The following is a 25,983-nucleotide window of genomic DNA, read 5'->3' on the forward strand; positions in this document are numbered from 1 at the left end:
CGTTGTAGCGCGAGGCGTGAACTAGTTTCCCGGTGTTTTAGTACCGTGACTAGATGAGACGAACAACGATTACGACGACGGCGACAGGAGACGCCAACAGCCTCAGCCCCTAAGGGGCTTTGCCCCTAAAAGAATGCTAGCATGCGCTTACACGTTGCCTGGACGAAATGTCGGGGGGGGGGGGGGGGGGTTGGTTTCGAACATCCTAGCTACGTTCTGTGATTAAGTGCTTTTTTCTTAGGTGCTAGAATAATATATCGCTATGTAACGGCACTCCTGCAAGCGTCATGGTAGTCGGAACGCTCGCGAGCTCTTTCAGTGACCGAGGGATCAAGCGTTGGAAATCGAGCCACTGCACGCGGCCGTGCCTCCCGCGCCAACCGTCAAAAGCAAAAGGGCACCGATCCCCGACAGACGCGCGCCCGAGCGCGCGCCTCTTGCGCGAGGCGCGAGTGACAGGAGCTCCCCTTCCTGCGTCGACGGCGGCGGCGGCTGCCAGCGCAGCCGAAAAAAAAAAAGCCGAAGCGTTGCGCTTGCGCGCGCCTGCGTGTGCTCTGATACGGCCGCCGGCACGAAAGCTGCGTCGGCAGCGGTCGCCAGCCAGCGCGCCCAGTCCAAACTGGTTTTCGGGGCGACGCGCAACGACGCGATGGGGGCGCCGACGTTGGGAGGCGCTGCGCGGGCGCACGCAGAAACGGTTAACTGTGCGCCAGCTTTCGACGCGCCTCGTGTAGCTCGCCTGCTCTCTCGGTGTTCTGCGTTTGCTCGTGTCCGAATTCCGTTCCGTTGAAGCGAAAGGTTGCGGCTGTGCCAAGAGGACACGTTCGTTTGTTCCGGTAACCACGCCTGCTTCAGCAGCGGATCGACGCGAAGCGAGCGAACTTTCCACGCTTCGTCAGGGGCGACGCGCCCGCTGCCTTTGTTGTGACGGCGGCTCGTATGCGCCGCACCCGTCGGCGCCGGCCTGCGCTGACATCGGCGGCGCTACAACCGCTGCAACGACGGAGCGTACGTGAGATTCTTTTCCTTGGCTCTTGCCGCGGTGGATTCGCCTGGCTAGTCGTGAGTGTCTGCATGATAGTTGCTGGGATAGAGAAGGGGATACGTGATTAGACCCCAATTCAAAAATGGAAGCTGTGTTTAATGCGCCGAATAAGGGCTCGTTTAACAAGGATCGCCGCACTAAACGCCGCGTAGAAAATTCTCGGATATTCACATTGTGGGCCAAACTTGCATTTTGAAGCACATGCATGTGTCACGTGATCCCGACATGCTTTGCTATATATATAATGGGCGTGATGTGATGAAAGCAGTACAAATGTTGCTGGAACGAGGTTTGTTTCAGTAACTTTGGGCAGTGCGGTTCATTGGTGGGAGAGGAGGGGGGGGGGTGTTTTGCACTGTTTAATTAAACTCATCCTCTCTTGTTTCCTTCGGTCCTGAAAGAAGTGGTTAAGCTCATCTTATGCGCTGTCTGCTGTGCGTACACGAATTCTTGTGCGCTGAGCACAGCTTTGCCAACACAGTGAAAGGAAAGACGCGAGCGATCAACCGTATACTTCGCAAACAAAGCAAACCTAAAGACTAACACAAATCGAGAGGACCGCTGTCAAATAGCTTATCCTCCGACTGTGCCTTTGCACACAATGCAGGGTGCATCATCGCCGAAAGCGGTCACATAGTCGAGCGGATAAAGTACCGATTTTTGTGCGGCCACATACCATAGGCCTCCTGCGCTGGAGTTTTGGCGACATGCAGCGCCCCTAGCGGCCGACGCCTCTGGGTAGTACAAAAGCAGACGACCCTCGCCGCCCTCCATGTGTTTTGAATTACAGGCTAGAGTGAAAGTTGGTTGGGGCGCTTTGTGGCGTGTTTAAATGACTGTATACTGTATGAAATAGCCCTTAAAGTAGTTGCAGAGGCTAAATAAAATAATATCTGCTAAAAGAAGCCGATTTGTCGGCTTTCTTTTGAGCGAGCTGTCGCGGTGGTCGCGGCGTGGGACAGTATCGCCAGGTCGGGTGGTTTAACTGTTTGACGACAGTTACAGTTTTTTCTCCTTGCGTGCGGTCGACAAAGAAAAGTTCACGAGTAGCATAAACACGGAACGCTGCTCATCTAATATCCTGAGGTAACTGCAAGAGGTTGCTTCATCGGGAGCATGCAAGCGAACGCAAGAATTCCGCAGCCGACTCAGTTGACACTGCTGGCCTGGCACCGCCTTTGAAACGAGTGGAAATTTTGTTTCGTATTTTCGCAAACTAAATGATTCTTGCGTCACGTTTTACGCCGCACGATTTACGAACGGCAGGGTACATGTATACTAGCGAGTAGGTGGGGCAATAGCACAAAAATAAACAAATTAAGCGCTATTAAAGGACGCAAAACACGCACCAAATCACACACCCGCTGCCTGCAGAGATGTGTACTTCTATAACATCACATAGCACAGCATAACATAACACAGCCGCATACACGGCGCGGGGCCCCGAATATTTACAGACGATCATCACTGACTGTGTTGGTTTTCTAGTGCAGGGGTCGTCGAATCTGAACGCCGACACGACAGTTTTGACTTCAAATGGAGTTAGACAGCGAGACAAGAACAGAGAATTGGCGTCCTCCAGTTGAATTGCCTCCCATCTTCACACTTCGCCAGATTATTGTCAAATATTATTAGAAATTCACTGAATTTTTTCTCTTTGCATTCAAAGCCCCCCTCCTGCTCCTCCTCCTCCCCCCCCCCCCCCCCCCCCCCGATTTGCCGTCCAGCCCTCCGCCGTGTCCTCCGCATGGAACTCGGCCGTGGCTGACCCTCATTCTAGGCTATTAAGTGCGAACTGAGAATGTATTTAAGTTAAGTGAGAGCAAACAAGGAAAGCGAGCGGCCCCTTAGTTTGCCTACCACTAATTTCGGAACCGCAAAACAGATTTCACGCTTCTGACGGTCGCGGTATTTTGTCACTGAGACACGCAACAAAACGGCAAGCTAACGCTGCACCATGTATTCGTAACGGCGACGCAAGCGATCACTGTTTAATGAAAGTGCACGCATAGTGTGCAGGTACGCAAAAGAGCGGCGCACCGCAGCAAGCGAGCCTGCGGTCCGCCGGACTCGCTGGCTTTTTAAAGCGCGATCATCGCCGATTGCGTCACTCTTCTTTTTTGATCGACGGTTTTTGAGAAGTCTTTGTCACCTAGAGTATTAGTTTAAACTAGAAATTTTACTTAAAATTTCACTTCGTACGACCATCGATCGGAAAACCTGCGAGTAGCAGACGCCGTCACGGTCCCGGCACTTTCGTCGGCGCTGTAAACGTGTTTAGCGCTGCAAAGCTTTTTCCCCTAATGCTAAGTTGATCGCTGAAATAGATCGGACGCCTCGGGGATGAGCTGGTGACCACGTCGCAAAATAATCGGGAGCGTCGAGCTCATTTTGCTTCTGTCAACATGGGATCCTATGGGACCCGCGCAGCTTTGTACTACCCGGAAGTACTGCCCGGAAGCCGCTTGCGCAGCGCCCCCTGGGCAGCGCAGGAGGCCTATGGAAAAGGTTTCCCAGGTTTCTCACACGCGTTGCCAGGATTTTCGCGTAACCGTAATTGAAGCGTACTGGCCTGTAGCAGCATCATCAGCGGTGCAAAACTAGGTTGTCATTGCTTTGCGGTTCTTGTTTAGTTTATTGCACCATTTTTATCGCCTGACTTTTGTATCGACCGCCGCAATGGGGGTGGCACAAGAAACACTAGGGATGGTTTAGCCCACGGCAAATCACTAAGCCCAAAGGGAAAGAAAAGAAAGGAGAGACGGGGAAGTGGGGATGGGAGATCGAAGAGGTTAAAAAGAGATCGGAAACGGCAATTCGTTGGCATGAAGGAGACATCTTTCTTGTACATGCACAACAGATATCCACAAAGCAGGCGCAAAAAAGGCGCAAGATTATATCGCCAATGCAGGGCGGAGCGCTCGAATACGGGAAAAAAAAAATACAAATGAAAATAAGAAAACATAAAACAAAAAAGGTGATTGGAAATTTGAGTAAAACTAGGGTCCAAAACCAAACTGCTTCTACCGTGTCGGGATGTCGCAATCGGATAGACGATGGCTTCATGACGCGAAGGACCCAGGTTCGACTCCGACCGCAGGAAGCGTGTATTTTTCTTGAGGCACTTGATGTGCTTGCGCTTATCATCATCATCACCGTCGTCGTAGTTTTTTGAAACCCAATGTGTGAAATTGGTTTTCGTGCAGTGTGTTTTGGCGCGACATCGAACGCCATCAGCGAGATGAGTGTCCTCTGCTACGCTGTTTCCTTGAAAGTGGTACTACACCCCCTGCCACTGCATCGGAATGAATTTGTGCCCCACGCTGCTTAGCTACCTTTGGCGGTAGCGAAACGGCCTTGCAAGATAAGAAAAACATGGGTGTGTTGCCCGAGAAGGAAGGCGGACCAGACGACGCTCCCACAATAGATAGTGCTCCTATTTTGCCGGTTGATTGATTGATTGATTGTAGGGTTTAACGCGCCCACGCAACGCATGCGATGGGGCGCACCGTAGTGGAGGGCTCCGGATTAATTTTGACCACCTAATGATCTTTAACGTGCGCCGAAATCTCGTACACACGAGCGTTTTTGCTTTTCGCCTCCATCAGAAAAGCGGCCGCCGCGGCCGGGAATCGAACCCGCGACCTCGTGCTCAGCAGCGCAACGCCTTAGCCAGCCACCGCGGCGGGTTATTTTGCCGGTGAACACCGTGATAAGGCGCTGACATGCCGATCGGTCGTCGCTCCCGCTATATGATTAAAAATTTGGGAGTCTGTACAGTCATGGACAAATGAAATACGAACACAAAAATTTGAACCAGAACATGCAGATGTGAAAAATGCTGTTCGTTGAGTTTCAATAATGGCACGCTGTTGCTGTATTTGGAAAGCCCCATTTCCAAACTTTGTTACAGTAACTAGGAAAGGCGTCATTTTGCATTGCATAGAAGGAAATCGCGCTATTTGTGGGTTTTGGTTCATATTTGCGTGTTCGCATTGCATTTGTTCATAACTGAACATTTATACCTATGGAGTCCGGGAACCATTCAAACCCCCGCCCCCCTTTCTGTTTCAGAATAAACGCGCGAGAGGGTTATTCAGTTTCTCTCCGCATTGTCTTTTTCCGGGACATGGCTATGCGTGCGTGGAGTAGAAGTGGCTTGTTGGCTCGCAGAAATTCAAGGATGTTGGTCGCAGTCACTGGCGCCTCCAGCCCGTGTATCACCCCGCGGCACGTGTCGGGTGGTGGCTTCTTGTTGGTGAAGAACTCGTAGACCGAGTGCAGAACTTGCAGGGTGTCGATGTTGCTAAGCATGATGGTGAGCTCTGGGTCTGCGCTGCTCGCGACGATAACATTCGGCGTTGCTTGCAGCACCAGTGTGACGAGATTGCAGAACCTGGCAAGCGGAATTTCGCACTTTTCATCGAGGGCTACAGTCACTTCATGGGTGGTTACCTTGGCTACACTTAGGCCTATCCTGGGCCTGTAGACGACTGTATAGTTATCGGGTGGTAGCCTTGGGCTTCGTTGCTGCTGTGGCTTCAAGGCCACGGCCGGACGCGACGCCGGCTCCTGCGTAGTACGGGAGGTTTGTGTTGTATCCGCCGCCCACCGAGTCACCATACGTGGCGGAGATATGCAGCCGCTACCTCGTACCCACGGAAAAGAGAGCCTTTATTCTTGTTACACGATATTTGTAACCGGGCTTGCGGTTGCTGATGATGATGCTGGAAATTGTCCACCTTTGTGCGCCACCTGGTGGCATGAACAGAACTACATTACACAACACAACATCCCCTCCTCCCAAAAAGGGGCAGCACACCGTCGCACAACACAACATCCCCAGGTTGCAGTTGCACAGATGAGAGAATGTCACAGTCCAAAAGTGGCTCCAAGTAGACTCGGTAGCACTGACACCTTGCACAGCCAACACTTAATTCACCCATGATGCTGAAAATTGGCCACCTTAGCATTGTGCGCAACCTGGTGACATGAACAGAACTACATTACACAACACAACAGTCTGCTTCGTGGTAGTCGTTCTGGGTCACTTCCACCCATGGGTTAGGATGAAGCGCTTTCCCACTGGGCGGGTCGATCTCCATGTTGATAGCGCGGCTGGCTGTCGGTGGCAGGGCGATGTTCATAGAACTACGTGGCAAAGCGGCTTGGCTTACAATGTAGAGATAGCGCCGTCGGTGCTGTTAAAGAAGTGCAGGAGCTCGTATCTCACCAAATTTTGAAGTCTGGTGGTCGGTCCTGGTTTCAAAATGTAGCTTTTGATTTCCGCTGTCCGCTGGTGGTCGCAGTTTGTTGATGGTATGCGAGATTCGTTGATTCGGTGATCGGATCTGAACGGAGCCCGACTGCTCGTGTCGGTCCCCTGGTGGCGAACCTCCACCTGATTTAGTAGATAAATAAAATAAACTTAATTGGCAGGGGGCTGGCGCAGCAGCCTCCTGTGCCAGACCCCTGCCAGACGGCCCAGTTCTGGCTTCTCCAAACCTGCTGCAAAAAAATTGCCTGCTCCTAAGACTGCTCCCAAACCCACGTACCCTGTTCCACCCCTGACGGCACGACAAAATTTCGGAGGGTGGAGGAGATGAAGCCCCATAGGCCCCCCCCCCTCCCCCCCGCTACGCCCCTGTGGGGGGAGGGGGTGCTAAAGGGGTGTTGGAGGTGTATAAGTCCCTAGGCGAAAATGTGGTGGGGGCTTTATGTGTGCTCTGTGATCGCTAATTCTGATCGTGAGTGGAGTCTGTCTGACCAATGTACTTGACGTGGTATATGGTGCATTCAAGGAGGTAGAATGTATATTTGCGCTGCCACAGTCAAACTCACCTGTTAGAACAGATGGCCACCCACTGCTCATTGTTTTGTGTCTGTCTGCCTGTTTGTGTGCGTGTGTGTGTGTGCGTGCGTGCGTGCGTTAGCTAGAAACGAAGCAAAGTCGCAAAGAGTGCAAAATATCGGTCAGTGGACTGGTCTTCATAAGAGCAAGGTACAGATCGCGGTTTCTACTTATGAAGACCTAGGCACTAACCGATAGGTAAGAAATCACCGTTGTTGTGCACGTTTGTCCAACCTATTAATAATCTCATATAATTATACGTATATGTCTGTGTGTGTGTGTACGTGTGTGTGCGTCCGCCCTAGAGTTTGACCCTTACTCAAACAAAACACAAGTTCCCGCTCTTTTTAACGGTTAAGGTTTTCAGGAGGGTGCTAATAAGGATCTCCCATTTTTTTCCGGACCGAAGCGTGTTTCGAGCATTTCGCACGATTAAACTTCATCGGTCTTGAACTCGAGACCAATGCTTTAGCCGTGTTTTCTCGTTACGTCTTTCCAGGTTGACCTGTCGGTGGTCGACCGGGTGAAGACCTCGCGCACGACTCCCTTCGTTTCTTTCCCGAGTGGAGATCGCCGAGGCGCCGTTCAGCAAGACCATGAGCGGGGCACCTACTTACTACCTGGACAACGAGACACTGATCTCCGCGGTCGAAGCTCGTCCGGCGCTGTGGCAGGGCACACATCGGGACCATAAGAACCGCTTCAAAAAGCTCAAGTTGTGGGCTCAAGTAGCGGCTGCACTGTTGCCGCGCATTCCAAACGCAGGTACGCCCACAAACACTTTCCATTGAGTTTCTGACTCGCTGCTGGAGGAGCAGTGGTGACTGCGCATGCGTTTAGTTAGTGTTACCGGTGACGTTTTTGAGCACTATGTATTGGAACGTGGGAGTGCGCTCCTTGAAGCTTGTTTTTTTTATATACCATTCTTCATTTTTACTATTGCGTCGTACTCCGGGCAAGATAGCTTGCAGGTAACGTTTACCTTGATGTCCAGATCGCGCGTATGTGGACTGAGGCAAGCGCCAAAACGATCCCACGCTGATGCACGCGGAGGCACGGACATAGGTACTCATTACTAGAGGCCGGATTTTTAGGCATTAAAAAGCGCGTTATAGGCGCTATAAATGGGCAGGCGAAACAACGTCCTAGGCCTACAACGTCGTAAATATGGGAGCCATTATTTTTATAAAAAAGAAAAATAATTTCAAATGAAGACGTGCGCGACCTGTATCTACGGTAGGAAAACCAAAGGCGTTGTTTGAGATGGCACAAAGGGCCCAGCAGTTGAACATAGCCGTTCAATTGTCTCATAGAACTGTTGGACTAATGGTGATCTATTGGCTTAATTCAACAAGCGCCCTGCTCACATTCGTGATCAATGGCCGCTGTGGCTCGAATAATTGAGATCTGGGAATACTGGTTTAAAAAGGCGCTACTTCATGTCTGCCGAATGCAATTTCTTCACGACACAACAAAAACAGACAAAATGGATGCAAGAGCCCACTCATTTATCGAGGAAAACAACATGAGGACTCAAGATTGACTTCAGCTGGTCGAGCAGACCGTTAGAGCCAAGACGGCATATGGCTGTCTGAAATGAGGAAGCAGCCTACACCCCAAATGCACACTAGCGACGTGACGTCTTGTCTGTCCGTCCGTCCGCCTGTCGCTTTCTCTCTCCCCCTTGTAGTCCAGTCTCCTGGGTAGCCATTCTGTTTCCCAGTGGTCGCCAAGTTGTAGGTTCAGCTAATTAGAGCTAGGACGCCCTCCACCCGACTGTGCTCCCTAATCCAATATGTTTGTTCCCTATCTTCAGTTGTTACTCCTATCACTGCTATTTCCATAGAATCTATCCAGGTTTTGTACCAGCTCCATTTTCTGATTTCATATGAAGTTGGAAGGTAGGCCGAGTTTTTAGATCCGTGCGGCAGACATCTGCGGAGCTGCAGGGTATTCCAAAATGCTATCGCATTCCAAACTCTCCAATAAGAAAGAATATTCATGATTCCCGCGCGGCCTTTTAACGAAACGTATTACGTGTTGTCGAGTATTCACCGGTGCTTTTTCTTCTCCGTGCAGAAGGAATCGTGCAAAAGCGATGGAAGTCGCTGCGGGACAAGTTTCGGCGTGTCTTGGTGGCCCGGCAGCATTGTCAACAGAACGGCCAGGCAGCGGAAGAGTTGGGTGAAATAACGTGGGCTTACTTCCCGCAACTGCTCTTCCTGAAGGAAACGATGGATGTGCGGCTGTAAGTGTGCTAGTTTGTTATCGCTTCTATATCACACAAAGAACGTGTGGGGCTAGTCGGAACTCGTCGAATCAGTTGTTTACATTGTTTCCCAAGGCTGAAGGTACAACTGGCTCACTAATAATTTTGAGGCACGCTTGGGAAGACAATAAACCCTCGTATTTACGGCTACAGAATTACAGCAGTTCCTTTATGTCTACAGAGCCACGGCCGGGCTGGAGGAACGGCGGGCGCGCACTTTCATACGGCCTGCGCTTCGGGTATAGTTCCCACCTTTCACCGCCGCTAGTTCGTGGCGCTGCGGACCAACCCTCGCTAAAGTTCCTGTATATAGCTCCCGCAGGGAGCTATATACTCCCTGCGGGAGCTATATACAGGAACTCTAACCCTCGCCGGTTAACCTACAGCACGGGCGGGGTAGAGCGGCGGCGCGCGCGCATTTGCCACTGCCCTAGCCCTGCCGTGGCTACACGTGATACCTGTCCGTGTAAACTTACATGTGCGTCATTAAAATAGGCGACTCCTTCCCCCCTTCTGAATTTTCGGTCTAATAGGGTCAAACAGCCTAACATTATCAATCGGAAGCGCCTAATCAAAAAATTGAAAGAAACATTTTACCTCGGGGCACACGAAGAAAGATATGCGAGGCCTTCACATCTTATCAGCGACTGTATGATATGAAAATGGTGAGGCAGGCAATAAACGCGGCATTTTCCGTGACTGAAATAGCAGTTTCTATTTTTCCTTTCGGATTATACCTTGGTTTGCACACGCACAGGGCACGACCAGTGACGCGAATGATTTCCCGCTGAGGGAGTACGGTTATCGCTTAGCTAAACGTGTTTCTGCTGCTCACGCTCCGTTCGGGCTGAGCGGACCGCTGGCAGCGAGCGCACTGTCAAAAACATACAGCTAATAAAAACTCCTAATCCTGCAACTGAAGTGCACAACGAGTCTTCTTTTTGGTGAGATATAGCAGCGAAGCCATTCATTCGTACCGGTGATATTCCGCGGCAGATCCAAAACACGTGGGGCAAGCGTTGTCGGCTCCCTCGGCCAGAGGCGATACGTCGACTAAGAAAAAAAGAGGGTCAGGAGGTTAGAGGGTTGGTTCGAAGCGCCCTCACTCTGTCAAGATCTGTTGTATCGTTTCCTTGTTGGGTGCGCAGGCCGTATGAAAGTGCGCGCTCGCCGCTCCTCCAGTCCGGCCGTGACAGAGCTAAAGCTCGCGGTAATTCAAGCACTGCGATAGCTGTCTTTGTCAACACATTGGAACTTTCTTAATACCTTGGTGAGCCCGTTGCGAGCCAAGGGAACCTTATTAGTCCGAAAGAAGGGATAGCTTGGCAGATTGGAACGTGTTCATCTGAAAAGCAGTAGCGCGATAAAAAGAGAGCATAGATGACGTATAGCAGAACTAACGTCTTGCTGGTCTTGGAAAGCCGGGCACATTAGATGCTGCGCAACCGGATGCGACAGAGGCGCGTTTGCTAATAATATTTGTTCTAGATATGTCAATTACTTTTCTTCTGACAAAATCGCTTAATTCTGTGACGCGGGATTTCGGCCTACGTCAAACACCCTCTTCACATTTGTAGCTCCATTCAATAGTGCTGTTTAAGGTCTTCATGCACTCCTGTATAACACATTGTTCTCAGGGTGAAACACATCCGGCACGACCCCGCAGGACCAGCCGAAGAGGCCCCGGAGGACATAATAATAGAGAACACCGAGTGCGACCTGGACACCATGTCTCTGGTCTCGGTGGAGAGCGCTCCAGATGCTCTGTCACCGTCCAACGACTCGCAGCACGCCGAGTCGCCGTCAGCAGAGCCGGTATCCATGAAGCCGGTGGAAGCTTCTTCGACGTGGAGCGTGCCCGAGGACTCTTCGCAGCACTATGCGGTGTCGTACGGCAAGCAGCAGAAGAGGCGGAGAAAAGATGTGTTTCACAAAGATGAGGAGGAGCTTGTGCAGCAGCTGAAAAAGGAGGATCAGGTTCTCAGTCACCTGGACAGCGTGCTGACCCGCATGGCACAGCACAAGCCACCTGACGAGGACGAACACTTCGCGTTGTCATTGATCAGTCACATGAGGGCGGTGAAGGCCGAGAAAAAGCTGCTCATGAGGATGAAAATTTTGCAAGTTTTAGAAGACTTCACATAGTACACTGATCTATATACTGCCAGTTTTTGCCTTCTCTTTGTGTGATACTCGGTGCTTACATTTCTTTTTTTTAAACTCATAAGTGAGGGTCATTTCACAAGCAACTTGCTGTTGATCTCAACAACCACAGCGGTTCTCGTGGCTTGTATCAATTGTGAAATACAAATTCGTTCCAGTCTGTTAGTCATGCCGGCTCCCTGTGTCCATGCTGTCCTCCTTCTTCTCCTACATCTGCGTAGAGCATGTTTTCACAGAAAAATAATGACAGTCAAATTTAAATCAAGGCATGAGCAGGCACGGAATGCCGAGCGTCTCATCATCCTGCCGGAATGCTGACACGCGTCCTGGTAGCTCTGTTAGGACAGGATCTTGTTTGTGCGATGAACAGCCGTTCACCAAGCCACCGAAAAAAAAATGAGGGAGGGAAAGAAACTTTATTACGAACAAATGGATTAAAAAGACTGTGTGGCCACCAGGCAGAGTTGACCAGCTCATACAAGTAAGGCCTCTTGGGTGGCCAGGTCGTAGCGGTTCAGCGCTTCCACCCATAGGTCGCTGCTGGTGTTTGCGGGGAAAGATCTTGACAACATTCTGACGTGAGCGAAACATACGCACCACAGTGGGTACATTAAATAGATTGAATTCTGATGGATGAGTATGATGGAGAGGAGAACAGATCTTCGCAAGGCTCCCGTTTGAAGCATTCTCCATGTTCATTCTTTGTGTTGTGGAAGAGGTGTATGGGCTGATGGGTAGTGAAGACGGGAAAGACGGTAGTGTTGTGTGATGTAACTAAAAATGATTAGCTGTTCTCTGGTGGCGCCGTGGTGGGGAAGGGGCATGCCGGTGTGATGTATCAGCTCTCGGGGCGCAATATGTGACAACTCGTTTCTGTCTACCCTGCATGGCCAAAGGCCGAAACGAGTTGCACCGATTTAGTGGGTGGATGTTGTGGGAGAATTAGAGCGTATTCGATGACATGTTGCCTCGTGTGAAATTTTGAATGGCCAATATCGAATCTGAGGTTACAAGAAACATGACTGTGCGATTGTGGTGTGACCTCTAGTTCTGTTGGATAGTATCACTTGAATGGTGACGTGCAGTAACACACTGATAACTTTTTGTGTTCACAATAACATTTTTCCAGTGGCGATATGCGCATGCGCGGGCTGCTGGTCGCCTCGGCCAATATAAATGGTCCGCCATTCTTGGCAGTCGCCTCGGGCAATATAAACAAAGGCGTGCACCCTCAGCTTGCTGCTCGGAGAGCGGCTATGCTTTCTAGCGCACGCTTTAACAGCAAAAGTGTTAAGGCCGACACAAATCCGTCTGTCCCATCAAAAAACCCCGAAGCCTCAAGAAAAAAATGAGATTAGCGGCGTCCCTGAAACCGAACCCGGGACCTTTATGCCGTGAAATCGGCAGCCTAACCACTGTCCCACCCCAATGGCAGTGGTTCAGAGTAGCAGCGGCGGGGAACAATAACATGTGCAGCCAATTGGAAAGAAGAAAAAACGTTCCCTGTGGTCTGAATCGAACCTGGGTGCTTCGCGTTATGAAATCGGCGTCCATCTGATTGAGCTATTATCGCATTTCGCGTGCACAGCATTTCCTTTGCGTTCATTGCGCGGGCGTTGGCTTTGCACTTGGCCGCGGGTTCTAGCGCGTGCTAACGAGGTCCACTCTGGGAGAGATGTGAAAACCTTTGGACAAAACGATCCGGGCCTGCCAGTCATGGAGAACTTTCAGTGGCAAGTTCGGAAATAAATGTGAGGTGATGACATACGGAGCGGAAATTTGCCGTCTTACTAAACAACTTTGAAAGCAAACTTAGGTCGGATGAACAGGCCGCGGAACGAATAGTGGTCGGACTAACACTTGGAGACGGGAAACGAGCTTTCTGGACCAGAGAACAAACTAGAGTAGACGATATCATAGTTCAAATAAAGGGAAAGAAATGGCATAGGGCTGGTCCTGTAATTAGGCAAAATCACAATCGTTGGACTACCGGGGTGACAGAGTGGGCACCGAGCGATGGGTTTAGAAAAAGAGGAAGGCCAATAACACGATGGAGGGGCGAAATAAGGAAATTTGGCGGCAAAGAACGAACTTGAGTGGGCCAGGACAGGAGCGGTTGGAGGTCGATGGGAGATGCCTTCGTCCTGCAGTGAACCGTGGGCTGCTGCTGCTGATGATGATGTTGCCGCCGGGTCTCCGACGAAGGGATAGGGGCCGCCAGCTCTTCTCCCATACAAAAATATTCTATGGTCGGCTATAGAAAATCCTTTTTATGGTCGGCTTTAGCTATTTGGCCCAATATTCTTTAGACGTTTCTATGGGTGTCTTTAGCGAATCGTATCGCCATTCCTATGGGTGTCTTTAGCTTCTTCTATAGCCGGTTCTGTGGTTGTCTTTAGACATTCGTATTGACATTCCTATGGGTGTCGTTAGCTTATTCTATAGCTGGTTCTATGGTTGTCTTTAGCGATTCGTATTGCTATTCCTATGTGTGTCTTTAGCGTCTTCTATAGCCGGTTCTATGGTTGTCTTTAGCTATTCGTATCGACATTTCTATGGGTGTCTTTAGCTTCTTCTATAGCCGGTTCTATGGCTTTTTTAGGTCTTCTTTCGATATCGCTATGGCTATAGAAGAAGCTAAAGACACCCATAGGAATATCCATAGGAGTGGCTAAAGGCAGCCATAGAAACGTCTAAAGATAATTGGGCCAAATAGCTAAAGACAACCATAAGGATTTTCAATAGCCGACCATACGATATTTTTGCATGGGCTGTTTCTCCAGCCTCGCACCACTAGTGTATACGCTGCACCAATTTTGATTTGATTGTAGGGTTTTAACGTGCCGACGCAACGCAGGCGATGAGGCGCGCCGTAGTGGAGAGCTCCGGATTAATTTTGACCACCTGGGGATCTTTAACGTGCGCCGAAATCTCGTACACACGGGCGTTTTTGATTTTCGCCTCCATCAGAAAAGCGGCCGCCGCGGCCGGGAATCGAAACCGCGACCTCGTGCTCAGGCAGCGCAGCGCCTTAGCCACTGAGCCACCGCGGCGGGTCGCTGCACGAATGTTTATTTCCTCTTGTTCGACCGCTCGGTGAGTTCGTACGAGCACGCAAAAAAATCATTTAAAGGAAAGGGCAAAAGACATGTGAGGCTGACCACGGCACGTTTTTTCTATAAACGTTGGATCACGCCGCGAGCACACGGCTACTAGTGTGAGGTAACAAACATTGAAAAAAGGAAAGAAAACGCGCTTTCCCACAACGACCGACTAGTCTCGGGAATGTACAGTCGGGAACAATTTGAAGGTTATCGCGGGAGCACCGACCGACCGCGACGACAGCGCCTTAGCGTGACACTTTCTAGCTTCAGCCACAACGAGATTATGCTAGGTTAGCTTCTCCCATAGCTAACCCATAACTAACCATAGCTAACCAATTTGGCGGCAGTGCGCGCACTGCCGCCAAAAATGATAAAGGCCACGTCGTTTCTTTTTTTCTTTAACCTTTCTCTTGCCATCGACATACTTCGCACTGATACGCAACCTTCTCAGGGTAACTATGCTGGCATGCCGGGCCATTGTTGCGTAAAAAATTGCCCCCACCTCCCCGAAGGGAATCGTGAGGAAGTGCGAATGCATTTCTTGCGCCGAGAGTACACGGCGTAGTAATTCTGCCATCGCCTTGAGAGGCGCAGTACCGGCGAGGGGGAGCTGTCAGGCGAGGGGAGAGGCGCGCGCCGAGGGTGAGTGCAAACCTAACGGGGGGAGAGGCGCGCCAGCTGCAGAGCATGTGACGTCACGGCGCGAGGAGAGGGGGAGCAGACGCAAAGGCGCCAGCGCGCGGTCACGTGGGAGTGTGACGTCACGGCGCGAGGAGCGGTGCGGGAGCCGGCGCGGGCGCGCGCAGCCACGGCGCGGGAGGCGGAGCGCGCGCGGGTCACGTGGGGTGTGACGTCGCTGCGCCGTTGCTACAGACGCTCCTCTCCGCTCCTCGCGCCGTTGCTAGGGGAGAGGAGGAGGAGCAATGCGGACGGCGGAAGGTTCGGGGTCGCTTATAAAGAGCATCGCACTTAAAAAATTGTAATTTGCTTCCGCAATGCCGCAATGCCGAGGTATCTTCGGTGTTATCATGTTGCCGTGGAACAAAACGCGGATACGTCACCCAAAAAGGAATGAAGAAAAAAAGTGTGGCAGTCGGCCTTTGCAGAAGGGGGTGAGCGAATTATATGCAACAGCCAAGGGGTGAGGGAGGGCAGCATAATCTCATCTTCGCGAATGAAAAAAAGTGCCACGGAACGGCGCGCTGGTCTTGATTGCTCGGTGCTTCCGCGATAACCTTCAAATTGAGCCTGACTGTACACCTGCTCTGGGGCATTCATGTGAAAGGCAGAGGTGACAAGTGGGTGCGGGAGGGACGAAGGACGAAAATGTTTTGTGCGTGAGTTTTCTGACAACGATACTTTTCAAGCGTTTGACAAAACTTCGTCTGGTCAGGCTTCATAATTGGGGAATTCGGCCTCCTGTCTTTCCCTCGAGTCACTGATCATCCAAACCACACCCCATACTGCAACCAGACTGATGGCAACATGCCTGCAATCTACTCGAATTCATTGCGCCATATCTTAAATTGACGACGGCCGCTTGCCCGCTTCAATGTCAACAAGAAACCCGTATGGGCTCCTAGACGTCAAACTTTTCCTTTTAGACTTGGTCAGTGACTGCGATTTTATACTCCCAACAATACGTTTGGAAGGGGGGGGGGGGGGGGGCGTGCTTGACTGCCATATTTTAGTTCGCTGTGGTGACCGCTAGGAGGACCGGTTCTGGAAAAAGGTCCATTGAAGCATGGCGACACCACTCTCAGTGCGAAAGCAGTGATAACTATTGCGCTGCCTCATATCCCTCACTTTCTCCTAGGCAAACTACTGTTCGAACGCCTTGTGCACTGTCGTCTCACGGCGTACCTCGATAATAACGACCTCTACTCCCCTTGCACCCATATACTGCTTTTGTGAACCTTTATCAACACAATGATAACACTTTCAAGCCCCAAATATTTTGACAGTTGACGTAAAGAACCGGGACATGCGCTACCGAAGATGAGAGTGTTCCGCACGAAGACAGGAACGGAGATGTCACCATCAGTGAAGACGTCCCCGGCCAAAGCAGGCGGTGTCTCGGGTCTACTGGACCCGAGCACAAAGAGAGTCCTTCGCCACATATTCTTCGCTGTGGAATCGATCCCTGCGTTGTACTCTTGCCTTAACGAAGGACGACACCCGCTGCGCTTGAATCCGGTTGGGGAGCAAATCACGGTAGAGCCAGCCTTGCCTTTCCCCTTGCGAGCGCAGCATCCTGCACATGCCTGTACCGTACGTAGCTCACGGTGGGACTGAAGCCGCCGAAAAGAGCACAAACTTCTTAGGGAAGTTGTCTCCGTCTAATGCAGTACGAAAATGTGCGCGCCTTGCGCACTGCGAAGCTATTTGGCGCTTGAAAGTCTTATAATGGATACCAACTAGCTGGTACCCACACGTTGCCAATTTATTAACGAAAGACGTGCTTATCCAAATCAAAGAGAGTACGATCTTTTATATCGAGCCAGCGCTGATGTTGAAGCGCTCGCCCGGTGAGGGGCCTCCTAGTCTGGGTAGCCCTGGGCTTCACTTGTCGTCCCGGTCCTCACCACCAGCCGGCGCTGGGATGCAGGGTCCGGCTGGTCAGCTGACCCGCCCACTGCACTTAATACACCAAAGAATAAGTTGTGGGTGACCTCGGAAAAACTGGCATTAGGGCAATCCTCGCCCTGGGCGTGCAAGGAGCATGTGACAACGTCCCACACGACGCTATCTTGCAGGGACTCCAAACAACCAACTGCGGGGAGGCAGCCTATAACTTCGTTTGGGCCTCTTCTTGGCAAACAAAATAGCCACTATATGCCTCGGACCATTTCAATCCAACACCTTTCCCACAGCTGCTGAAGGAACGCCACAAGGCTCCGTAATTTCCCCGCTCGTGTTCATCAGCGCGCTCCTATCCTATTTCCTGCCATGCTCTTTTCCATCAGCAATCTCCAACACACGTACTCCGAGGGCCTCACACTCCGGACTCAAACCGCGGTTAGCTTAATAACCAGCAGCAAGGCTAACTAGAGCAAGCTGTTGACTGCACTCTCGACTACCTCCAGCGACGAATCCGCACATGCGTCTCCAATTCTGCACTTGTTATTCGTGCCCCCATCGTCGATCCCAGTGTTCCGCAAGTGTCTATGATCCGCATACTCGGAGTCCCCTTCCCAGCAGGCGGATCGGGGACCGCTTTGTACACCCCCCGTCCCCCCCCCCCCCCCCCCCCCCCACACACACACTCGTCACGGACACCCAGCTCATGCATCTCATTCGATGAACGGCCTCTACGAATAAAACAATGGCCCGCCGGCACAAGACCTCCTACTCAGACGAATTGCTTATACGCCACTCTTTTCGTCAACTTCAAGCGGAAAGAACATTTAAAATTATCCCTAACCCAGAAATATCATAAAATCGCCCTCAACCGCCCAGCCTCTACAACTACAGTCCGCCTTCTCCAGCTTGGCCTTCATAACACGCACCTCGAATTAACCGAAGCGCAGCAAGTGAACCATCTTATCCATCTTCTGTCTTATCCCAACTGGTCGTTGTGCCCTACCTAAACTGGGCCGCGCTAAATTTCGCTAAATTCGCTGCGTAAAAGTTACGAAGAGAAAAGGGTTTTGTACCGGCTACGTTCTATAATAGGTTACCGACAGCCGCTGTTCTTTAGATACCGCCACCGGTGATACATCTCCTTGCGTGGCCTTTCTTGGTACTAGTCATCAGCACAGCATTCCATCCCATGAGCCTTTTTCCTCCTTTTTCGGAGTATCCTCAATGTTCGCTAAAAAACCAGTAAATGAGGGCAGGATTAGCATAGGGTTGCACGGAAAACAATATTATTCATAAGCAGTGATTTCCTGTGAGCACTGTAAGCAGCCATTCCGGACCACTGGGTCTCTGTGTCAGTAGTCGGCACTGGTGGTCTCCTATACAAAGAAATAACATTTTGGTTATTCGGTAGCCTGTATTGGTGGCTCCATCACGACTTGACGAGAAGTGAATATTACTGTTAGTATCATTGTAGTGCAGAGACTCCGCGCAACAAAATTTTATATCTCACTTCCGGTTGAAAATAAAGCTGTTAATGTGGAAGCCGCAACTCAGTTGTGTAAATTTGACATTTTTCGAGGTGTCATTACGAGTTGTGAAACTAGTGTGACATTGAGAAGTGGTGCTTGCATGCAATGACGCGCTATCTCGTACAGGGGTGCTGGCACAACAGTGTTTGACGACTGAGATCCGAGGTGGCCTCAAACGCGTCAACCTGCAGCAGGTAGCTTAATAAAACTTGCTGCTGGGCTAGTTGATTCATGATCATAACAACAGGGCACACGCCAGTCCTGTCCGTTTTTCTCTTACGTGTGTCCTGTTCTTTAAAGCGCTAATCCCAGTTGTTATGAGCAGGTAGCTTATCTGCCCAGCGAGTTATATCGCCTAAAATAGAACCCCCGGAGCAACAAAATACAGTGGTTTGAGCTTTTTGCTTCCCAGATGAAATACTAAATGAGTAATGCTGGCGAGTGACGTTTGTTATTATAAGTGGTACGTGATTGTATGCGCTGTTCCGCACCAACAATCTATCGCCTACAAAACCACAAAACGTTTGAAAACTACCTTGCGTAGACAATACAATGACTGAAATGGCCCTCGAAGGTGGTTGAGTGCAATGTGGCCTTAAAACGTCTTTCGGAATTAGAATTTGAAGCTCAGTGATTTTCCAAATTTTCTTTCAAATGAAACCTTCTTGTAGCCCCTTTTTAGCTTATATGCAATTTCCGCGTGTTCTAAAGAAACATAATGGGTATTCTTGTGAACATGGATGGCCAGCGAAGCTAGAGTGAGGACTATACGTGGCCCCACCCCATTACGACGATGTAAAAGAAGTGGAATTCAAAACGGAGAAGGCAGTGCCTATTCTTTGGACCAGACCACATGATAATGTGCAGCATTATTCTGTGGACCAGTCCACAGGGTAATGTTCGAATTATTCTGTGGACCGTTCCATGGTACCGCTGAGCCTTATCCATATATAGCGACCTAAAAGATACCAATCTACACTTATTTACATAAATAATGCGTAGAATGGACTTAAGAGGACAGGTTAAATAAAAAAAACTCTTCTCAGAAAAAAAAAATTGCAGAAATTCAGCGCATTGTCTAATAATGCGTAGCATTCTTATGCCGCTTCTCCATAGTGTGAGTCTGTTACAGCCAAATATGACTATAAGTAGCGAAAGACGTGGGATATTTTTGTTCTTTTCGCTTTCTTTTGTTTCTTTTGGACAATGATGTAAATATATACCATTATACCGACGAAGTGCCTTTACTTCGCTAATTATCGTTTTTTAACAGCGAAGCTGTTTAGCAAATCGTAATTTTTGTGTCCGCAGTAAAAAAATACCAAGAAATTGCCGAGAGCGCGCATGTGAGCGCGGGCCTCGCGGCATCCGCCCGGCAGTTACAAAACCAAGAAGATGCCTAGCGCTCGTGTTTGCGTGCCTCGCGACTACCGCCCAGCATCCCCTGCGCTCGTTTGTCAGGCCAAGCATCCCCACTTAGGGAGAATGGCCAAGATATTGACAAAAAAAAAAATCTGCAGCGTTCGCCGTAATCGTGGTAACACTTGCTCGGAACGAGAAAGACACGTCCTAGCATGCGCCCCTCTAAGATGATGTCCAGTAATTATCACTTCCAAAAACATGAGAGAAGCTCACACATGGAGCAAAACTCCTTGCGGTAGCGAAGAAGAAGCGACTCGGCTGCTATCGCGGACTTAAACCATCGTGATGCTCATAAAGGTTGCGTACAGCTTCGCTACCTTCAAGTATTACGCATTAGTGTGAGCTTCCTTCATTTTTTTTTTTTTTACGATGAAGCGAGGGGTACTTTGCATTTCCGATGTTCGGTTTTTGGGAGAGGTGTACAAGAGTATACTCTTGATTTTGTCAAATGTTCTTGTGAGAATTTTATTTTTCTCAATGTTTCTTATTTCGTGTTTCTTTTTAAATTCTGTTTGAGGAATCATCTCCACTAACACTATCATAACGATTACAGGTGTGGGTTTCACCAAATCTGCATTTTTGTGAAAATGCAGGGTGGTACACGGTTCGCCATTTCCGCTACTTTTTATTGTTAATTCCAACGTTCCTTGGCGACTTTTTTCATTTATTTTTTGGTTTTGCTGTTTAAGATGGATATTTTTTTATTTTTTCAGATCATTTTTGTGAAAATTTTACTTCTATTTTTTTATTATGTTTTTTGAAATCACGTTAGACCATTTTACGCTATCAAACCGAATACTGGTGTTTTTTCCAGCAAATCTGCATTTTCGTGGAAATTCAGGGCATTACACGGTTTTTCGCCATTTTCGCCATTTTCAATTCGTATTTTGAACGTCCTTTTTGGGGACTTTTTTGTTTATTCTTGAGTTTCGGGAGGACATCTAGAAGAGGCATACTTCTGATTTTGTGAGATCATTTTTGTGAAAATTTTATTTTCTCTAATTTTCTTTCTTATGGTCTTTTTTAAAATTCTGTCCGCCAAATCGTCCCCATTTACTCTATTATAACGATTAAAGGTGGTACCCCGCGAAATCTGCATTTTTTGTTGAAATTCGGGGCGTTACACTGTCCTGGCTGTGGGTGTACCCGGCAGAGAATGCTACGCGTCAAAAAACCTCAGAAGGGCTTGGAATCGAACCCAGGCCATTAGTGTCATAACCGAAGACACTACCCTTCCGCCACAGAAGCTGCCGAGCGGGAGTCATTTAGCAGTAGCTGAAAAAAATTTCCCGCATTTCCCCGAGGGGAAGAATGTGAAAGTGCGAATGCACGAGTTGAATTTGCGCGGTTCGGTAGTGTTCGCGAAAGAGAGATCACACACACACACACACAACTACAAAGAAAGAAAGATGCATTTATTCACAGACACCTATTTGTGTTGTCGTTGTACTTGATTGCTAGAGCGGATCTCAGCTTTGAAATTTCGTGTCAGTACTCCTTTAAGCAGGTGCATTAGCCCTTCTCACGCCCGATTCCTGGCCAATCCCCCACGTGGGTATGTGCCATGTCAGCGGCCAGGCAGCGCGCGCCCATCTCCCCCCGTTGCCAAGGAAGACGAGGAGCGCGCGCACCCGCAGCTGTTGCTATGCGGACTACGGCGGCGGACGATTCAGGCTCGCTTAAGAAGTGCATTCGCACTTAAAAAGAGAACACAATTCTGTGGTCTGGTCCACAGAATATATGCAGTGCGAATGGAGAACGGCAACTTGTCTGTCCGACGGTACCGCCACCTCGAGGAGCCGGAGGAAAAACGCCAACAAAGAAACGTTCTTGTGCGAATGCAGACATGGCCGAAGAGGGCCGCAAAGCAGCAAATCTTTGAGAAACTTTCAACTACCTCAGAGTCTACTGATCTTCAGAATGGTGCCCACTGGTAACTAATCTACTCAAAATGCGTAAATAAGTTTTAAGACGTCCAAGCTCGAGGTCCAGTTATGTTCTGAACGGCGCGCTACTTTGATGGTGGCCGCGTGCGCTCGTGTTCGGCGCGAACGAAGCGTATGACTTTCTTTCGAGTGAGGCACGAGACCCGGGAGGACTGAGTTCTTGCATACGCGCGAGTAAATCCACAGAACCGCTGCCTGAAGCAGCTCCACCGCAAAATCTCCAAGAACACTTAAGTACTTCTTACGGGTTGTGAAGTCAAAGGCATTAATGTCAATGAATGCCGCAGAGTCCTACTTCGAGTGGGTATGCTGACGTCGCTGCCAAGGGCAATCCCTCAACACGCTGCGAGCTTTTGAGTACGGCCACAAACTTGGGTTCACGAGCGTTTCGGTTGGTAGTCACCCAAGAAAGCGGGCGGAGGACAAAGACGTTATTTTAAGAAAGCACCACGTGACAATTCCCGCACGCGCGTGCTGCGATGAAGTGGAAGTATCCTGCGAAGGCCGCACTGCTCCCCTAGGCTCGGACTTCGAACGATCCCTCGAGGCCTGCGACCTGTCCCCACCGGCCGTTCTTCGCGGCTTCTGAAGGCACCTCGAGATAGGACGCGAGGGCCTGGCCCCGCCATGCAGCTCTCCACACGAGTGCTCATCGTCACCAGTGGTTGCTTGGTAAGCCTCAATTGACAGCACGTTCCCGTGTGCCACTGGCTGGTATGGACATCACAAAGCAACCTTGTTCGTTGCTCACGCTTATTACGTGCTGGTAATCGTTCTGAAATGTTATTTTAATCGGAACTCAAGTGTGTGTGCCCACAGCCCGTATTTACATTGTCTGCTAATTACGTCAAGACACGTTTTCACCGTCCAGTGTTTACACGAAAAATTCGTCATTTAACGTTTTCAGCACATCCACGTGAACGGGTTTAACCACTACTTCGATTAGTTAAGCACGAAAGGAGAGAACGGAGTCTAGAATTGCAAAGGAAATTTCTGGCATCGCAGTAGATGTTGCATCGACAAGACCGAAGCGCATATCTGACAAGTATGTGGTCTCTAACGTATACAGAAGTGATTTTGATAGATTCGTTCGTCAAAACCTAAAAGAAAGACGAAACAAACGAAAATAACGCAATCAGGTAGCCAACTGGGTGAGTTGGAGTACATTCATGATAATCATGATACTTTTGTCATCTTGTTTTCGTGCACGCTGACCTTCGTAAAAAGAACGCAAGCCCTATCAAACACCGAGAATCGCAGAAGGCGTTGTGTTGAATGCGAATGACCAGGGATACCCTGCCACATCTTGGCGACAGTACAGAAAAGGACGGTGACTATATAATAACGCGAACAAGATGGGTACTGTTCCACTCATAGGTGGTTTGATCCCTGAGTGCACAAAATATTTAAACGTTGGCAGGGGCGTAGCCAGAAATTTTGCTGGTTTGGGGGGTGGGCTGAGATTGCACCTTGACCTCCTCCGCACGGCTTTTCAAGGTATTAAATGATGTATAATAAGTACATAACTATTAACTGATACCAATGTATGTTACACGTTGCGGATGAATTCTTGAACCATGCGTACTGTCGAGAAGACAAAAATATTTATTGAAAAAATTTTATTCCCGTGTTCCTAGGATTTTTGTCAGAGCTGCCATCGCTGCTTGCAATTTGCTTGTTTGTATACATAAGAAGAATTAGCACTTAACGAAATATTGAAATGCAGAAGAAATGTAAACATACATGCTTACAAACACGCAGGCAAAAAACATAGCAGTAAAGAACATCATTTATCTAAAACTAACAAAGGATTGCATGTAGCTAATATATAAACGTGGAAAGCACAAAACAAGCAACGTGTGGGTGGATTTTTTATTTTTATGTCGCTTTGGCATTCAGGGATTTTTAAAACATTTTGCTCGCATGCGACGGTTAGGTACAAATCGTAACGCCGCTGTCTTTTATGCCAATATATTGCGTATGATCTGCTTGTTAACCGCCGCGTACAGCGGATAATATTCACACAAAAAATGCACCATAAAGTACATTTTGGGTGAAAAAAGCGCAAAGATTATATTTTGATAAGGGCGTAAGAAGTGCCACTGGCACCAAAGTTAACATTTATACAGAAAGCCCGTTCTACATGGTGCGAATTTACACGCGAATTCACTGCTGCGGCGCCGCTGAAGCGGCAAAACGACCCCCCTTTGTAGCTGTGGCAAATAGATCGCTTTGCCGCATGCATGGCGCTACAGCAACGAATTCTCAGGTCAGTTGTCACCATGTAGAACGGACTTAAAGGCACGGCCGGCGCTAAGAGGTCTGGATGTTGTTCATGGGATACGAATGACTAAGGTTCCGCACAAGGTACGCACAAGGTACTGGTGCGAGCACGCTCTTCCATCCTAGTCCCGTTCATGACCACGCTTGCGAGAACAGCATGAGCGTGGTAGGAGCTAAACCAAATAAAAATACCTTTACCAGCAGTAAGTATAAGAGTACAGCCCTCTAATGTTTCTTCACAAAACAATAGATAGTTTTAGCTGACCGTTTTCGACGGTCCGCTCCGGTATCGACGGCCCGCTCAGCGCAACCGGAGCCAATAGAGAGTTTTAGCCATGGAGGAAAGAATACTTTTTCTTTCCTGCATGGTTTTAGCTGACCGTTTCTGACGGTCCGCTCCGCTCCGATAGCAAGCGGGAGCGCCATTGCGCATGCGTGGCACGCTAGCGCGCTACCGGCGATACCGGAGCGGGGACCCTCTTAGCGGACCGTCGCGGCAGCTGTGCGGAACAACAACATGGCTGCCCCCGCGATGCGAGCGCGCTACAGCTAACTTCGTTTCTTCAGTTGAAACACGACCAACGAAGCCGCGAAAGCGCTTCCGAATAGGCAATAGTGCCACACACCTCAAAGATCTTTAGAACGGAAGCGAAAAACGTCGATCGAAGCGCGGGGCTGCTTCTATGCAGCGCCGAGAAAGACAGCCTTGGCTTGGCTATTCCAAGGTTCATCGGCTTGTTTATATTGATATTTAGAAAAATTATACCATGCCAGCGACTACATTATACAAAAAAAAGGTTAAATGAGGCCAAGAAACACTGTATTTTGGTGTGTTTGAACGACCAAATACAAATTCTTATGTTTCCTGTAGGATGAAGTTTCGGTTTACACACGCGTGCGAAACGTCCAGTCACGCGAGCACCACTTTAGCGCGCCCATACACACAAAACACAAGTTAGCCTGAATGGGAGTTTCTTGGCTGAAATACGTCTTTTAAACTCCTCACGACAGACGGCCTGCTCCCACGTGTGGTAGTATGATGGTGGAAAAACTGCCAGTTTACACCGGTGGCCACAAGCCGTCGTAAATAAGCGCATTTACCACGGTTGTTCCTCTTCACAAAACGCAGTATCTGGCTGTGATTACTGCGTTTGTCCTAATGGGAGTATTAAAAACTCCCACGCCACCTCCATTTCCTTCTCCTCCTCCTTCAACCCTTCCTCCTCTACGCGTCCTTACAAAATGGCTGCCAGTTGGTGTCGTGTGTCGTGTGAGCTCCAGCGTCCCCGAAAATTTATTGCCAGTGTGAACTTGCGGCCGGACGAACGGATGTGAAGTGCTTCCCAACAACCGAAGCTCGTTGCGAACATTGTGGAACCAGCCTGGACTGACGTGCGACGGACTGCAACGTCGCCTCCGTGTCACCGACCTTCGAGCCGACGGAATACGCCAGCGAGCCGACGCGAGGCCTAAATGCAGTGATCGCTGAGAGTGGCTCGTTAAAAACAACGCGGTTGTGCCTCTGCGAGGTGGTTAAAGGTAAGATTTTCACGTTTTTTATTGTACGCAACATTTTGGGAGACTTGTTCCCCTTCTAGCGTCAAATAAACTCAACGTGTTTCCCGCGCCACTGCACGGGCGATTCTCCGCCATTGGAGGTGAGCGTTGTGCGTGAAAGACGGCACCATGCCCGGAACGTCATTGGGGAGGCCGAACAGTGTGAAAGCAATGCGTATTTGCGCGGGTCTCGAGCAGAACACTCACTCATTCACACTCGCAAGCAGAATG

General features: G+C 49.6%; 1 protein-coding gene across 1 annotated transcript; it reads left to right on the top strand.

Annotated features, from left to right (window-relative positions):
• The first annotated feature begins 678 nt into the window (after window positions 1–678).
• On the top strand, window positions 679–11,498 carry LOC144148055 (uncharacterized). The gene is made up of 4 exons (XM_077679652.1): window positions 679–1,008; window positions 7,396–7,661; window positions 8,976–9,144; window positions 10,803–11,498. The coding sequence occupies exons 2-4, from the start codon at window positions 7,493–7,495 to the stop codon at window positions 11,308–11,310; spliced, it is 846 nt and encodes a 281-aa protein (XP_077535778.1). The 5' UTR covers window positions 679–1,008; window positions 7,396–7,492; the 3' UTR covers window positions 11,311–11,498.
• Window positions 11,499–25,983: the final 14,485 nt, after the last annotated feature.

This window comes from Haemaphysalis longicornis, unplaced genomic scaffold (assembly GCF_048455015.1).
Source record: "Haemaphysalis longicornis isolate Haplotype H1 unplaced genomic scaffold, Haemaphysalis longicornis Haplotype H1 scaffold_749, whole genome shotgun sequence".
Taxonomy (NCBI): domain Eukaryota; kingdom Metazoa; phylum Arthropoda; class Arachnida; order Ixodida; family Ixodidae; genus Haemaphysalis; species Haemaphysalis longicornis.